The following is a 15,510-nucleotide window of genomic DNA, read 5'->3' on the forward strand; positions in this document are numbered from 1 at the left end:
AGGAAATCCAAACATGTGTTTAAATTAAGAGGGTCTGAGGATGATCTATCTAGACTAATGGGTAGGGGAGTACAGATTTATAATTAAATCAACATCTAGATGTTACTGGCACACTGATAATAACAATAGCATGACTACAACTACTACCTCTGCTGTTGCTTTAAGCCCTTATTCCAAGTAAAACTAAATAAAAAAAAATGACTACCTGAAACAGATTCAGCCCCAAAGTCCAAAACATTTGTGTTTGTTTCGTTCAAAAGTATTTTTAAATAGTCAAGAAAGCAGAGTGCTAACCAATTGTGTATTTTGGGTTCCCTGTCCAGCTTATTCATCCAATAAGTTAACAATTAAAAGAAAGCAACTCCGAGTGCTGCACATATATATACTGTGTATACTGGACTTCGATTTTTGAGGTATTGATTTCTTAATTGCATTTCATTGCCTGCATTTCCAAAGCACCCAAGTGATTGATTTATATATATATGAGAAAGTCTGGCCAGTGATTAGTTAAAACCTCATCATTGGAGCAAAAATAGATTGAAATAGCTGTATCCGCTATATTTAAACTATATATATTATATATTTAAACTATATTATATATATATATATATATTATACAGGTGTTTATATAATGCGTGTGTGTGTGAATTATGGCTGATAGGATCAAGTGACTAATACAGATGTTTATTTTTTACAGGTTTGTAATATTTAATTTATTATTATACAACATGCTTCACAAGTCAAGTTTATTCACACCCTAGCGCCCCCTAGTGTCACCGCAAGAACTCCCCAGTGAATTCCTAACCCCTGCCTCCTGGTGTATTTGTCCATCAAACACAGATCCACCCAGTCAGATCACGAACTTTTGTTTCTATCACATTGGAAAAACAATCCCCAACGTCTAACAAAACAGGAATAAGAATGATCAAACTAAATAACATCATAATTATCTCTTTGCCAAGCCCTGCTAAAACAATATTAAAAGATGAACTGACACTGCATGTTGTTTGCATTACTCTCTCAGGTGGTTCTTGTAAATGGGATCAACGGCGCCGCCTACTGGCCGCCCACTAAATAACCTCCCTAAACATCAAACATTTCCCCCAGGATCACAACAATGACAAAAGACAACGAAGAGTCTTTAAAAACGACGACAAATGCATTAATAATACCACTCTCAATTTATATTCAGTGTTTCTGTATTGGTCTTTTTGTAAATTCGCATCAGTATTGTTTTTTTTTTAATCCAACATCTGGATTTCAATCTACAGTAACACCACCGAGGGAAAAAATTAAGGGGAAACACCTGTTTCCAACGAGAGAGGGTGGTTGGGGCAGTTTTTATTAAACTTCGAACTCAACAAGTATCCCGTGGCTCGTAATATGTTGTAACCCTAATAGTAATAGTGTGAGAGTGACTGGTCGGTTCTGTTGGCATTCATCACGCAACCCGAGCGAGTGCATGCTGGCCTCCGGCCCGGATTAACATGTACGCTTGTGGCAATAATTTGTCAGGTAAACAAAACGAAGCCAGAAGGCTGTGCATGCAGTACTACTAGACTTCAGTTCCTACGATAACACAACTCAAACAAATGCCTGGGCGTTTTCAGTATGTATTTGCTTGACTTTTATATTCCGAACGCGGTTACTCTGTTTGTTTGTTGCAGAAATGATCTTTCTTAATATTGCAGTCCCGAGGCAAGCACATGGCAGAATGATTTCATCAGCAGTGAACAAATCTCTGCCAAAATGCGACATGGTCCATTGCTTGGGTGCAATCTGTAGCTTTGTCCTGCTTTTTAATAATAATAACAACAATTATACAAGAGGGAGTATACTTACATTTTTCAGCAAGCAATGGATGTGAGAAAAGGATGGATGCCAGCCAGGCGTGGCTTATTTAAATCTCCAATATGTCAATGCAAGGGGAGTATGTATATAAACGGCAGTATCCATCCGATAGCCAGACATTTTCAGTTATGAATAGCAACGAACGAAGGTTAGTGAAAAAGGGATTCTTACAAAGTATTCAATCACAACGAAGTCTGTTGTTCTTACGCTCCAGAGACGACTCGTGAAATTGTATTTTCTTTCATTGATTTGTTACTACTGTGTTGTGTTTGTTTGCACTCCAAAGCAAGCGTGATTCCTCTTCAAGCGAAGTTTTAATTTCACCTTTGCGATGGCGGAGGTAGGGGGCTTTCTCGGAGCGCACGATTTGGATTTACACGGATTTTCTGCCTTTGGGAATATTCCTCTGTCCGACTCTCCCGGTGTTTTGAATGAGAGGCTGGGACAGATTGAGGGGAAGTTGCAGAGGGGGTCTCCCACGGATTTCACCCACCTGAAAGGCATTTTGAGGCGAAGGCAGCTCTACTGTAGAACGGGTTTTCACCTTGAGATTTTTCCCAATGCTACCGTGCACGGAACCCGGCAGGACCACAGCAGATTTGGTAAGAACTTGAAGTTGACACAGAGAGCACCAACGTTTAAATCGGGATGATAAACTTTAAATAGCTCCCGAGCTGGAGGATACTTCTCACAGCTGCACACGCACTCTAATGCAGGGGTCTCCAGCCCTGGTCCTGGGGAACTACTGTGGCTGCTGGTTTTTGTTTAAACTAATCTCTTAGTAACTTAATTGAACCAGTTATTGGCTTAATTAGTCAAGATTAACAGGTGTTCCAGATCTTTAGCCACTGATGATGTAAAGACACCTATAAAACGTGCAGGATGGGGGCTCTCCAGGACCAGGGCTGGAGACCCCTGATCTAATGGGCTTCTAAAATCATGCATTACTGCATCGGTGTTGGATACACAGGCTGCACATTCTCTCTCTTTCTGTGCATAAACCAAGTATATAAAGTATATAAAACATTACATACTTTTAAAGTTATTGGTGTGCTTCTGCACACTTCAAATTAAAGAATTTGGACATGCAGCTGTTTGTTTCAAACTTGCAAGAACCCCCCCCCCCCCCCCCCCCAAAAAAAAAACAGAAAAAAAACTTTCTTTCATTTGAGTTATATTTCAGTGCTATATAAAAATAGTTAAAGCATCTGGTTCATTTTGTTTCCATATTAACAGTAATGTATTTTCTAATGTCCTTCTATGAGCCTCTTTTTTCTTATTCATATGCCTAGGCTGTAACAGGTGTCTTTGCTCTATTGCAAACACGCGACCAAAGAGCTGTCTCATTTTTTTTATGTTGTTCAGCAGGGCCGCCACGACCACATACCCTGTTAACTATTATAAACCATCCCGCCAGCAGTTATAATTAGAATTATAAACAAATGTGTTCATGCCACAAAAATGTGTGCATTCTCATTTTCAAAGACTGCTCTGGTAAGTTATTCTGCAGGTGCAAAAAAAGGGCAAAGAACTGTAAATAAAACCTTGACCGCTGAAAAGAAAGATCAGGAATATATATATATATATATATATATATATATATATATATATATATAATATCTTAATTCTAAACACGCTGCTTATAGGTCGGGTAAGGTCAATGTGACACTCCATATGTCGGTAGTTCATACGGGATGGTACCCCCGTTGTGCTGCAGTAAGTAATGCACAGCGTAGCTAACATATATGATCAATAGTAGCCACCAAATAGTTATTTTGTTATAGTGTAGTTCTCAAAGGAAACGGCAATTTTGTTTCAACCTAAACATATCCAGATACTACACTGTATGAATTGTATTACAATCAATATAGTTTTAAATGGAGTAATAATCAATAAAAACACATCATTATGCTGACCTGACAACTTGTGGCGCTTTTTACTGTGAAATCAGTTCGTACTAGCACTTAAACGTGTATATTTACACTTTAAATTTAATTTGTGTTTTTTTTTTTTACATTCATTAACATTTCGTTTTGTACATAACTTACCTTTATTGTGCTATATTGCAAAAGTAATATCCTGTAACAACCAAGGGGCAATGAAAGACACTACAGGCATATTTAATTAATACAGTGTTTTAAATTGAGGAGTTCCTTCACGTTTCTGCAATTTAGATTTTTTTTTTTTTTTTTTTAAACTGGCCTATTGATGTTACACATTTGACCAGCAATATGGGCCACCCCAAGCTGATTGTAAATATATTGTATTTTCAAGGAATTCTGGAGTTTATTAGCTTGGCTGTCGGTCTGGTCAGTATCCGAGGGGTTGATGCAGGACTTTACCTGGGGATGAATGAGAGGGGAGAGCTCTATGGGTCGGTAAGTTTGAAACTTATTACCTGAACCGTATTCGAAACGCTTCACAGCACAGGTTGTGTACACAGGTGCAGACAGTTAGTTTTATGACACAATCTGTATTTCCCCTAAGGAATTTGCATGAATTGCTTAATTAACAAAAGAATAGTGGGTGCTAAACCTGGAGTTGTGACTAAACAAATCCTGAGTGTGGTCTCTAATTGGTTTTTCTAGAGTGTGAAATTAGTGTTTGCATGTCAGGTACTGGCAGACAGTCATGGTCCTTGCAGCCACATTTTGGTATTGTAATTATTTGGCTAAAGGATATGAGGGAGCCGAGTGCAGCAAGATCATGTAAAACAAAAAAGGAGGTCAAACAGAATTTATTCATACGGTTTATTTGAAATGATCAGAACAGAAGCAGAGAGTAGTGCAAACCATTAAAAAAAACTGCAAATACATTTTCTTGCCTCTTGTTAGCATGACATCATCACTGGTCCCCCTTTTTATCTTAAGATCTTTTTTTATACTTCACTTAAATATTTGGTTCTTCCTGGTACTGAATCACTTCCTGTGTGCTAGGTCACCTTTTAAACAAGGAAACAAAATTTGGTTTTAAAACATTGGTCCACCCTCCTTTGATAAAGACAGCTCTATAATAAATAATCTTCCCTGAAACTTCTAAATAACAGGATTATAAATGTTTAGGGTGTCAGCATTAAGACCCACAGCTGTTTCAGTTATTAAAATAGACCCTTAAAGTTTCCATTGAGTTTTTAACCTTCCCATGGTATCGCTGTGTGCTAATGGAGCACCTGCCATCACCACAATGTTAGGCTGTAAGATCTGCTGTATTGGTCATAGTGACTGAAACAGGCTTGCAACAGGGTGATGCAGCTTTGCTAATAACAGAATACACATGAGGGATGCAGAGCACATGAGTCAGACATGTGCTGCAATATGAGGAAGGGATGTAAAGATCAATATTTGAAACTCTTGCCAGCTTTGGGTTTTTGCACCTGGAATTGACTGAACCTTGGAGACAGAAAACCCTGAGATCCCTTGTGGCAGGTTACACAGAGCCAGGAACATCCATTATCTTTATCACTGTTGCTTTATTATTTTGTACTTTCTAAAAATATAGCGGAACCATAATTAGGGCTCAATTTAGAATGCAGTAAAATAAAGTGTTTAATTTTCCATATTAACCCTACCCCTGCTATTCGCATTGTTTTCCATATTAACTCTACCCCTGCTATTCGTATTGTTTTCCATATTAACCCTGCCTCTGCTGTTCTTATTGTTTTCTTTAAACAACAGTACATATTTGATGGTAATATGCCCAAGATTAGTTGACAGACCCCCAACAACTGATACAAAATGAAGAGACTGAGCTTTGTGCCCTATATTTGTAAATGCCAGTTTTGGCTGCCACTAAAAACGTCTTCTGAAATGAAAAAAGGAGACATTATCTTCACACTGCCTAAAACAATAATCAACTTGTGTTGAAAACATGATTCAGTCTTTTGACAGGCACGATCAAGATGCAATTTTTCTACATAACATTAACACGCTGCAATACTACTGCAGACTCATGTTGTTAGATATCCCCTTGTCTCCGCACGTGGTCTACAGACTACTATGAGCATTTTTAACATGGGTAGTGTAAAAATAAAAAAATGTAATTCCCATTAACCAAGGATTATGTTTCCTAACCAGATTATTCCTCTTTGGGCTTAGTGTTCCCTGTCGCATAAACCACAATGCAGGGATTTTTCCCATGCTGCTTGTGTTACACAGTGCCTGAACTGCAACATCACACCTGCTGAACCAGCCAGGGATTGAGAGAGAGAGAGAGAGAGAGAGAGAGAGAGAGAGAGAGAGAGAGAGAGAGAGAGAGAGAGAGAGAGAGAGAGAGAGAGAGAGAGAGAGAGAGAGAGACTTTTAGAGTGAGCAGTCACAGAAAATATGAGCTCCTGAAAATTTAAAAATTTATGTTTCTTTGTGAAATAAAATGCCAATTTAATAACATAAACATATGTATAGTAGTACTTAAAGAGTAGTATTTAACGTAATATGAAAAAATAAGAAAAAACATTTTGATTAAATATTATAAAAACACCAAAAGAAGATCAAGACCAAAAGAAAAAAGAACACAGAGGAAAGGGAAGGAAGGAAAGAAGAGAGAATTAAAGGAAGAGAAGAAAAATTAAAAGAAAAGGAAAGAAAGGGAAAAAGAAAGAGAAAGAAAAGAAAGAAAGGAAGAATGAAATAAGAGGAAAATAAAGGAAGGAAGAAAATCACAGAGCAAAGGGAAGGAAGGAAAGAAGAGAGAATTAAAGGAAGAGAAGAAAAATATTTAAGAGAAAAGGAAAGAAAAGGATAAAGAAAGAGAAAGAAAGAAAAGATAGAAGTAAATAAAAGAGGAAAATAAAGGAAGAAAATTACAGAGGTAGAGGTAAGCGTTTTACACTACCATCATTTTATTTTATAATTTTATAGTAATAAATACAAAAAATAATACAAAAATTAAAAGTTCAGCAGTAGTTTGCTTTTAAAAAAAAAATAAAATAAAAAAGTTCAGTTTACTTTCAAAAAAGCAGCCGTTGGCAGTGACAGTTGGAAATTGCAACAAAGTGTAGCAGATTCTCCCGGTTGCCATGGAGACGAGTCAGAGTGCAGAGAGCAGGGAGTTCCAGTGCCCGGCTGAACTGCGCAGCGCACAGGCCAGGAAGCATCATAAACTGAGCGTGCTGAGAGAGAACCCGGAGTGTCTGTACACAGACTACTCTGGGACAGGAGACAAGAAGATGAGAAGCAACCTCATCTTCTACACTCAACACCTCAATGCCTGGCACACTGCTGTGTGTAAGACGTACAGCAACGTCACAAAAAGAGGGATCTGCCAAGGTAGACAGATCCTCTTAAGAGAAGACTCTGACCCGGACAGCACAGTCCTGAGTATTAATGTCTACCACAGCGGAACTGTGTTGATCCAGGGCAGTGAGGCTAGCCTGACCTCCTTTGAAAAAAAATATAAACAACTAAAAGAGGCAGCAGAGATTGAAAAAACAAACACTACAGCCAACGACCCCGAGAACACCGACCCTGAAGACCCTGAAGATCCTACCTCAGACAGCACAACACCCGACACCAACCTGCCCACCCCCACGACCCCCAGCGACACCCAGCACATGCGGGAGTGCCTGGCCCTGCTGGAGCTGGAGTTTGTGGAGTTCAGAGAACTTACACTGGCCAGGCTCAAGGAAACCAGCATCACCCAGCAGCTCAGAGATGAGGTGAGCCAGCTCAAGAGAGAGAACAGGGTGGCCATCACCGAGCTGACCAGCGAGATGAAGGACCTGCAGCAGGAGAACGCGAACCTAAGGACCCAGCTGACCAGCGTCAAGGAGGAGATGCAGCGCAGAGAGAAAACCACCAACAAGGAGCTGCAGGGATTGAGGGAGCAGCTCCACAGATACACAGCCCCCCCCAACCCTGCTCCCCGTGCTACCACCCCCGCTACACTCCCACCCCTGCTCCCCCCCCGCTCCCCCCCTATTCCCACCCCCGCTGCCCCCCGCACTCCCACACCGGTCCCATCCCCACCCCCGCTCCCCCCCCGCTCCCCCCCTATTCCCACCCCCGCTGCCCCCCGCACTCCCACACCGGTCCCATCCCCACCCCCGCTCCCCCCCCGGTCTCCCTCCCACCCCGCTCCCATCCCCACCCCCGCTTCCCCCCCGCTCCCCCTCCCACCCCGCTCCCCCCCCCACCCCGCTCCCACCCCCATCCCCACCCACACCCACAGCATGCTGGCCAAAAAGAAGACAAACGCAGAAGTGGTCCTCCTCATTGACAGCAACGGGAAATACCTGGACATGAGGAGACTGTTTCCCAGCCGGCGTGTCAACAACATCCGCTGCACAAACACGGAGCGAGCCCTGCAGCTGCTGAACCGGGACACATTGGGGAGCCCGAGCTGCATCGTCATCCACACCGGCACCAACGACCTGGGCTCCCTGCGCCACGACACTGCCAAGGCCGTGAGAAGGGTGGCTGAGAGAGCCACGCAGGAGTTCCCCGACTCCAGAGTGGTCATCTCCACGCTGCTGCCCCGAGCCGACACCCACCCACACACCATCAACGCTGTGAACGCAGAGATCACCAGAGGCTGCGCTGCGCTGCCTAACGTGCACCTGGCACACCACCCCACAGTGGGGCCCTGGCACCTCTACGACAAGGTGCACCTCAACCAGGAGGGGGTCAAAGTCTTTGCCAAGACCCTGAAGGATGCAGCCATGGGCCGTAGCCCAGCCAGCCCCCCTCGCAGCAGTGCCAGCAGAGGCCAGCGTAGCATGCAGCCCCCCCGCACTGCAGCGCACACATCCCGCCCCCGCAGCACCGTACAGCCGCCCGCCATCCGGCCCCCCACTCGTCCCACTACCGCCAGGCTCAGCGACCACCAGCAGCAACTCAGCTATGCTGCAACTCTGTCCCGGCCCACCCCCCCAGCCCCCACCGAACTGGGAGAGATCAAACAGCTCCTCAGCATCCTCTGCTCCAGGCTGCTGAACTGAGACCTGCAACACTCGGGTAGGAAAAAAAAAAAAAAAAAAAAAAAAAAAAAAAAAAAAAAAAAAAAAAAATATTCTACATGTAAATAACTACAAATAAATAAATAAAGTATAAATAAATAAATAATTATTAATACTACTAAAATAATTACTATACTTGTACTTTACTGTTTAAAGGGAACTTAAAAGGTTGTGTTATTGTTAGACATTTTATTTCATTAAGAATAATATTGGTTGGATTACATGAGTTCATTTACTGTTAGCTGTTGGAACATTCAGGGCCTGTATTCCTCTGCTTTTGGGCTGAAGAGCACAGATCCTGAATTTATTAAAAATACAAAAGATGTCGATGTGATAGTTCTGTTGGAGACATGGTGCCGTGCAGACGCGCTCACACACTGCCCCTCAGGCTACAGGGAGGCGATAGTGCCCTCTATTAAACTGAGCACAGTCCGGCGCGGCAGGGACTCAGGGGGGATTATAGTGTGGTACAGAGAGGAGCTGGCCAGCTACATCAGCCCAGTCAAACAGGGCCAAACACACACATGGCTCAAAATTAACAAGGGAATAGCCCAATGTCAAAATGACATATACCTGTGTGCAGCATACACCCCCCCTTCTGAATCCCCCTATTACAACGAAGAGTATTTTAACACCCTCCACACAGAGATCGGCCATTTCCAGGCCCAGGGGAATGTGCTGCTCTGTGGGGATTTCAATGCCAGGACAGGCTCAGAGCCTGACTGTATTAACACCCAGGGAAACAGCCATGTATTTGGACAGACCCCTCTGTACCTCACACCCACCACAATCCAGAGAAACAACCCTGACCGTGCCGTGAACAAAAATGGGAGAGAATTAGTGCATCTCTGTCAAGCCCTAGGTCTGTACATCGTTAATGGCAGGATCAGAGGGGACTCTTTAGGGAGGTTCACGTATTGCTCAGCTCTTGGGACTAGTGTAGTCGACTATGCCATCACTGACATGGACCCCTCCTTTCTAAGTGCATTCACTGTCAGGCAACAAACCCCTCTATCGGACCACAATCAAATCACTGTGTTCCTGAAAAGAGGAAGTCAGGCAAGCAACACACAAACACAGCCCAGTAAGCTGTACAATCTGAATCAACCATACAGATGGGCTCCAAACAGCACTGAGGAATATATCAAAGCAATCAGTTCCACTGAAATAACTAACACCATTAACACTTTCCTCAACACTCTGTACCAACCTAATATGACAGGACTAAATCTGTCTGTTAATGACCTCAATCAGATATTTGAAAAAGCAGCCATAATGGCAAATATTAAAAAGACCAAAAAGAAGATCAATCGGAAACAAAAACACACACAGTCATGGTTTGATGATGAATGTAAATCAATACGAACAAATCTAAGAAAATTATCTAATCAAAAACACCATCAACCACAAGACACAGACTTACGTCTGAGGTACTGTGAGACTCTAAAACACTACAAACACACCCTCAAACAGAAAAAACAAAAACACACAAACAAAACCCTCACAGACATTGAAAAATCTGTTGACCAAAATCAGTTCTGGGAAATGTGGAACAATTTAAACCCAACAAAACAACAAGAATTGACGATACAAAATGGAACAGTTTGGAAAAATTATTTTGAAAACCTTTATAAAGATATTCAACAAAAAGATCTAACAGATAAACAAAATGAAACTAGAGAAAAACTGAAATTACTTGAACAATCAATTAAAGATAACCAAAACACAATTGATGTTCCAATCACCCTACAGGAATTAACTAAGAAGCTGCAGGCACTGAAAACCAGGAAAGCCTGTGGCCCTGACAGCATCAGCACTGAGATGCTCAAACACAGCAGCCCTAAATTACAGGAGGCAATGCTTAAATTGTTCAACATGGTACTAAGTACTGGTTACTTCCCTGACATCTGGAACCAAGGGCTTATATCCCCAATTCACAAGAGTGGAGACAAATTCGACCCCAACAACTACCGGGGCATCTGTGTGAGCAGTAATCTGGGGAAGGTGTTCTGCAGTATCATCAACGCCCGGATACTGGCCTTCCTTACCGAACACAATGTCCTGAGTAAGAGTCAAATTGGATTCCTACCAAATCACCGCACAACAGATCATATTTACACCCTACACACCCTAATAAACAAACACGTACACCAAAAAAATAAAGGCAAAATTTTCGCCTGCTTCATTGACTTTAAAAAAGCATTTGATTCTATTTGGCATGAAGGTTTATATTACAGAATTCTTCAAAGTGGTGTAGGGGGTAAAATCTATGATATAATAAAATCAATGTACACAGAAAACAAATGTGCAGTCAAAATTGGCAACAAAAGAACTGATTTCTTCACTCAGGGGCGGGGGGTGAGGCAGGGCTGCAGTCTGAGTCCAACACTGTTCAATATTTATATTAACGAGTTGGCTACGATGTTGGAGCAGTCTGCAGACCCCGGCCTTACTCTACACAACACCGAAGTCAAGTTCCTGCTCTATGCAGATGACCTGGTCCTGCTGTCGCCCACAGAGCAGGGGCTGCAGCGGAGCCTGGCACTGCTGGAGCAGTACTGTCAGACCTGGGCCCTGGCAGTAAACTTTAAAAAGACCAAAATAATGATTTTTCAAAAAAAGGCCAGAACTCAGGGAAACAGATACCATTTCACCCTAAACAACACTACACTAGAACACACCTCAGACTACACGTACCTGGGCCTGACTATCAGTGCGTCAGGGAGCTTTAACCTAGCAGTGAATGCACTAAAGGAAAAAGCCAGAAGAGCTTTCTATGCCATCAGAAGAAGATTCTATAAAATCAATATTCCTATCAAAATATGGCTAAAATTAATTGACAGTGTCATCCAGCCCATTGCGCTGTATGGAAGTGAGGTATGGGGTCCACTCAGTCAACAAGACTACACTAAATGGGACAAACACCCAATCGAAACCCTGCATGCTGAACTCTACAAAAACATCCTACAGGTGCAAAGAAAAACACCAAATCATGCATGCAGGGCAGAATTAGGCCGTTACCCAACACTCATAAATATAAAGAAAAGAGCACTAAAGTTTTGGATGCACCTAAAGAAAAGTGAATCAGACTCCCTCCAGTATGAGGCCATGCAAACCCAAGAGCTCAGCCCTGAAAAGAGTCCTCTAAGCCAGCTGGCCCTGAAGCTCACTGCACTGAACCCAACTAATAATACTAAAACAAACCAGCTTCAGGGCAGCACTGCTTACCAGCCCCCAATCAGAGTCAACCAAATTATAAAACTAACCAAAAACTGCTATCTGAAACATTGGGACACAGAAACAAAATCTCAAAATAAACTGGATTGTTATCGGGCCCTAAAAAGAGATTACACTCTGGCAGAGTATCTCTCTACTGTCAGAGATACAAAGCAGAGGCAGATCCTGACCAAGTACAGGCTCAGTGACCACAGCCTGGCCATTGAAAAAGGCCGTCACCGGCAGACCTGGCTTCCTAAAGAAGAAAGGCTCTGTGGTCACTGTGAGACAGGAGAGGTTGAGACAGAGATGCACTTCCTTCTTCAATGTAAGAAATACTCGGAAAATAGACAAACTTATTTTAAAAAATTTGCAAATTCCCTCCCAAACTTCCCAAACATGACCAACCCTGAAAAAGTCCCAATCCTCCTGGGAGAGGAGAGAAGCACAGCCCAACTAGCAGCCCAGTATGTGTCTGCATGTCACAGATTGAGGGACACACAATGAGAGCTCTGCACAGAGACACACACACACTTATGTATATACAGTATGTATGTTGTTGTGTATGTAGGCATGTATGTATTATGTAAATGCTTATTGTCCTGATACATGTTTATTGTTAGTAGTGATATGTGTTTTTTTTTTTTTTTTGGTTTTGTTTTTTTTTTTTTACTGTACTTTATAAATCAGTTTGTTTATATATATGTATTCATGATGCATTGTATATATACATGTCTGTATTGTATAATTGCTTTGGCAACACCTGCTATTGTAAGTCATGCCAATAAAGCACCATTGAATTGAATTGAATTGAATTGAAATTGAGAGAGAGAGAGAGAGAGAGAGAGAGAGAGAGAGAGAGAGAGAGAGAGAGAGAGAGAGAGAGAGAGAGAGAGAGAGAGAGAGAGAGAGAGAGAGAGAGAGAGAGAGAGAGAGAGAGAGAGAGAGAGAGAGAGAGAGAGAGAGAAAAAGAACAAAGCATTGAGAGTCCTCAGGGTTTCTTTTTATAAGTGGTGGTGACGGGAGGCTGTTGTGAAGAGTACCCAGTACAGACTAGCTGGCACGAATAGGAAAGAAAGATGGAAAGGTTAACATGGTGATTGATTTCATTTGAATTGAAAGCAGCCCATAATTACCTTGTGATGAATTTTGTTCCAGAAAAAGGTGCTGGATTGGCAGTGCTGGAGACTTTCAATGGGTGCAGGCAGTAGCAGTGTGAACCACCTTTTCTCTTAGGGGTTTAAGAAGAAGTGCCTCAAACCTGCCTGTACTGGAGGGACCACCCTTTGAGGGTGAGGGAGCAGTTCAGTCTCCATGCCTCAGCTCTGTCCTGTACCGGAGAGACCACCCTTCGAGGGTGAGGGAGCAGTTCAATCTCCATGCCTCAGGTCTGTCCTGTACTGGAGGGACCACCCTTTGATGGTGAGGGAGCAGTTCAGTCTCCATGCCTCAGGTCTGTCCTGTACCGGAGGGACCACCCTTTGAGGGTGAGGGAGCAGTTCAATCTCCATGCCTCAGGTCTGTCCTGTACCAGAGGGACCACCCTTTGAGGGTGAGGGTGCAGTTCAGTCTCCATGCCTCAGGTCTGTCCTGTACTGGAGGGACCACCCTTTCTCTTTATGCATCATGTTTATCTTGTGTAAGGTCCACCTAAATTGTGTCCTGAGAAGTTAGAATTAAGTGATTATTTGTTTCCCCAAACCTAAGTATCAAATAAAGCATATACTGAGCAAAATGGAAGGTATTTTATTAAGATGTAAAGCTAGTCTCAGCACCAACGCATTGTTAAAATTACGGTCATAATACAGTAGAAAATACAACACACTAGAAGGATATCTACCTCATAACATCCCCCTCTTTGTAGCATCAGCTAAATCTATATAGTAACGTGAACATGGTCTCAGTAATGCTAGTTTATGAATGTTCTGCATCTATGAGGCAGCAAAATGCACACTGGCTACAAAGAGACTGCAACACAGGTGTTTCCCAGTACAGTAATATTTCACATTCTGTGCACATACTCTGAACAAGTGAACTATATGTTAACATGTCTTGTTTGGCCATAACTCAGAATCAATAGCAGTGCAGCGTATACTATTCCAGAATTGATCTGCTCATAAATAAAATGCACATGAGAAGGTCATTTGGTAATAGCAATAGTATTTCAGCTTGTGAGTGACACTGAGTGAACACCCTTGAGTCTTTTGATTCCCATTTTGATATTGCACTAAAACTAAAAGCTGTCTCTTACCAAATACTGTGCTGGTCTTTTCAACATGAGCTACGAAAGCAACAAGACGTGCATGGGCTTTGCAAGATGTGACATGCGATCTGCCTGAGTGATTGCTTGACCACCTGGTCTTTATGTTGGAGCTGCAGGGGCTGCCTAACTGTTCCTCCCAGGCTAGCACACAAGCTCTTTCCTTAACTGCACCACAGCGCTTAAGCCACTAATAACTCTGGCCCCTTTTTGTCTTGCAGAAGAAGCTAACGGCTGAATGCGTGTTCCGGGAGCAGTTTGAAGAGAACTGGTACAACACCTACGCGTCCACTCTGTTTAAGCATTCTGACACGGGGAAATACTACTATGTGGCCTTGAATAAAGACGGATCACCGAGAGAAGGATACCGGACTAAAAAACATCAAAAATTTACCCATTTTTTACCAAGGCCTGTGGACCCTGATAAAATACCAGTGGCATATCGAGACCTGTTCCACTACAGGTGACATGTGACATGCCCAGCGATGCATATAGGGGGGTTTCCAGAATTCCCGAATTCCCAGTACTAGATGTTAGAAGACAAGCACTTAAATTCACCACTACCGTTTCATATTTAATAGTTGATGTAGATCTGTGTTGGAGCTCCTCTCAAATTCTTATAAAGGAAAAGTCTAAACTGTTACCCACACTGAGAACCTCCAGTAATGATATCACAATGTGGACAAAATGCTGCTGCAAATAAGCTTAAAGCTATAATATATTTAAAGAAAAAAAAATGTTTTAATAAATTGGATAATGAACTGAGGAAGACGCGTGATGTTCCAGCTCTAGGGAACATTATTAAAAAGATGGTGTACATATGGATGGAACTATTTATAAAATGTACATTATATTTATTTTATATGTATTATATATAAAAGTATATTTATTTATTGCAAAGAATTTATTTTGTAATGAACTATAGATTCTAATGAAATAAGATCTTAAAGAAAAACAAACAGATGAATAATAAGACAATAAAATGGTCCTGTAATATCAGGTGCTCGGGTGTTTTTAATTGGTGTTTTAATGTTTGTGTTGAACAACAGGGTTTGCATTCACACTCAAATAAGATTTGCAAAATCTTACAAGTCAAATTAATAAGGCTGCATCAGTTCAAGCTGAACAAAAAAATTTGTGTATATATATATATTATACACACATATATAAAACACATTAGCAATCACCTGCCACACAACTGTCAATCGGCTGACGGGTCATTCAACATGAA

At 41.9% G+C, this 15,510-nt stretch overlaps 1 protein-coding gene across 1 annotated transcript; it reads left to right on the plus strand.

The window, feature by feature from the left end:
- Positions 1–1,523: 1,523 nt before the first annotated feature.
- On the plus strand, positions 1,524–15,310 carry LOC117430822 (fibroblast growth factor 16). The gene is made up of 3 exons (XM_058989085.1): positions 1,524–2,453; positions 4,126–4,229; positions 14,501–15,310. Exons 1-3 carry the CDS (start codon positions 2,183–2,185, stop codon positions 14,744–14,746), a joined length of 621 nt encoding a protein of 206 aa, XP_058845068.1. The 5' UTR covers positions 1,524–2,182; the 3' UTR covers positions 14,747–15,310.
- Positions 15,311–15,510: the final 200 nt, after the last annotated feature.

The sequence above is a fragment of the Acipenser ruthenus genome, chromosome 16 (assembly GCF_902713425.1).
Source record: "Acipenser ruthenus chromosome 16, fAciRut3.2 maternal haplotype, whole genome shotgun sequence".
NCBI classification, from domain to species: domain Eukaryota; kingdom Metazoa; phylum Chordata; class Actinopteri; order Acipenseriformes; family Acipenseridae; genus Acipenser; species Acipenser ruthenus.